At 41.0% G+C, this 1,643-nt stretch overlaps 1 protein-coding gene across 1 annotated transcript in view; it reads right to left on the reverse strand.

The window, feature by feature from the left end:
* Window positions 1–219, reverse strand: part of ING2 (inhibitor of growth family, member 2) — a 2,866-nt gene extending 2,647 nt beyond the window's left edge. The window contains exon 1 of the mRNA XM_010136388.1: window positions 159–219. Coding sequence (XP_010134690.1) covers window positions 159–219 — 61 coding nt within the window. The remainder of the gene's footprint in view (window positions 1–158) is intronic.
* Window positions 220–1,643: the final 1,424 nt, after the last annotated feature.

Here is a 1,643-nt window from a genome sequence, read left to right on the forward strand (position 1 = left end):
CTGCTGACATCTTGAAACAGTGGCTTAAGCATGAACAGACACTTTTTACTATAAATTCTGAAATTTGTATGACAACAGGAGCCAACAGCATTTTATTCCGTTGGAGACTTTCACCAGGGAAAGATAAAAATCACTACTAAGCCTGTCCAATAACTCACTTATTTTCTTCTCGATACTAGCATTCCGGCTACCATTAAAAACAACTCTGCTTGCCTGCATCTTTGGCTATATCACTTGAGTGTTGCCCCCCTTTTTTGGGTGCAAAAATAAATAACTAATTTTTTAAAAAAAAAAAATCTTACTTTCTGCTCTGTGGAGTAAAGTCCTTCATATGCTGTTGAACTGGAAAGGCATAACCGAAGTAAAATATTCTGCAGTCACATTATCTCCCACACAGCCTTTTTTTTTTGGGGGGGGGGCAGTGGAGGAAGTGTATATGTAGTTATACAGATTTCCCGTATTGGGGAATCCTGCCCCGAAGAATGCACAAGCAGTAACTGTTTGCCTTTTCACACTGTGACAGAGAACAACTTTCACCTTACATTGACTAGTCCCTGGATGCAGCCCATGAAGATACCCTGAACACGTTAAATGGATCACCACTATCTGCTGAAAAGAGGAACGAACTTTTGGATTGACAGAGGTGCAAGTTCAAACTACTTGTCGATCCCTAAAAATCGTAGAAAGTATCCATAAGCCCATCTAAAGAGCTCTGAAACACCTGTTAAAAAACCAAAACAAACAAAAAAAAAGAAAAAATTCCGAAAACTAAACAAAAAAAAACCCCACCACACAAAAAATCCCAACACAAACCAGGGCCAAGTGTTCATTACAGATAATATGATTAAGTTTGGTGAAGCTAATAAAAGCTACAAAGATTTCAGTTTTCCAAGCACAGAAGTGGCTTTGTCATTCCTGCATGAACTGTCACTACCTTTTAAATTAGCTGAAAATACATAGCACTGCTTTTACATCTTCAGACTTAGGCCTAAAATATTTTTATCTAATTTTTAGTTGGGTCGGTTTTTTTGGTTGTTTTTTTTTTTTTTGCCCTCTGCATTCATGACTCGCCCACAACACCCTCACAGTTCATAAGGCTTCTCTTAAATTTTTAACACTCTGTCTTTTCCAGTGGCAGAGGAATTTTAAACAATCGAAGGCTTTGGTAAAACTAGCAACGAACTTCTGCTTTGGCCCAGTGTTGCATCAGTGGCTAGAGGAACACATATAGGAGAAATAGCCTAAATAGACTGAGTCTACTCCAGACAGATGTGGAGCGTTGACCAGTCACCACAGATTAGGTAAGGAGCCTGCTAGGCAGTCGTCTCCACTAACAATTCAAAATGCTGCAGGCAAGACTATGCCCTTTAGACTTTAAAAACACAGAAAACTTACAAAAGCCTGTTCTTATGTATCTTCCTGAGTAATTAGAAAGATAATTGAAAGAATAGCTGTCTTCTGAGGTGGCTCGTTTAACGTCTGAAAGGCCTTAACTGTCCCCCCTCACCCACACAGAAGAAAGCCTTCCATCAGGAGGAGAGATTGTGGCTCTAGCCCCTACTCCACGGGTCCAAATCCCCTCCACTCGTGCCGTGGGTCCACGCCACCGGGCCTCGGCTGCACCGTTCAAGCGGTAACGCTCT

The sequence above is a fragment of the Buceros rhinoceros genome, unplaced genomic scaffold (assembly GCF_000710305.1).
Source record: "Buceros rhinoceros silvestris isolate BGI_N320 unplaced genomic scaffold, ASM71030v1 scaffold14835, whole genome shotgun sequence".
Taxonomy (NCBI): Eukaryota; Metazoa; Chordata; class Aves; order Bucerotiformes; family Bucerotidae; genus Buceros; species Buceros rhinoceros.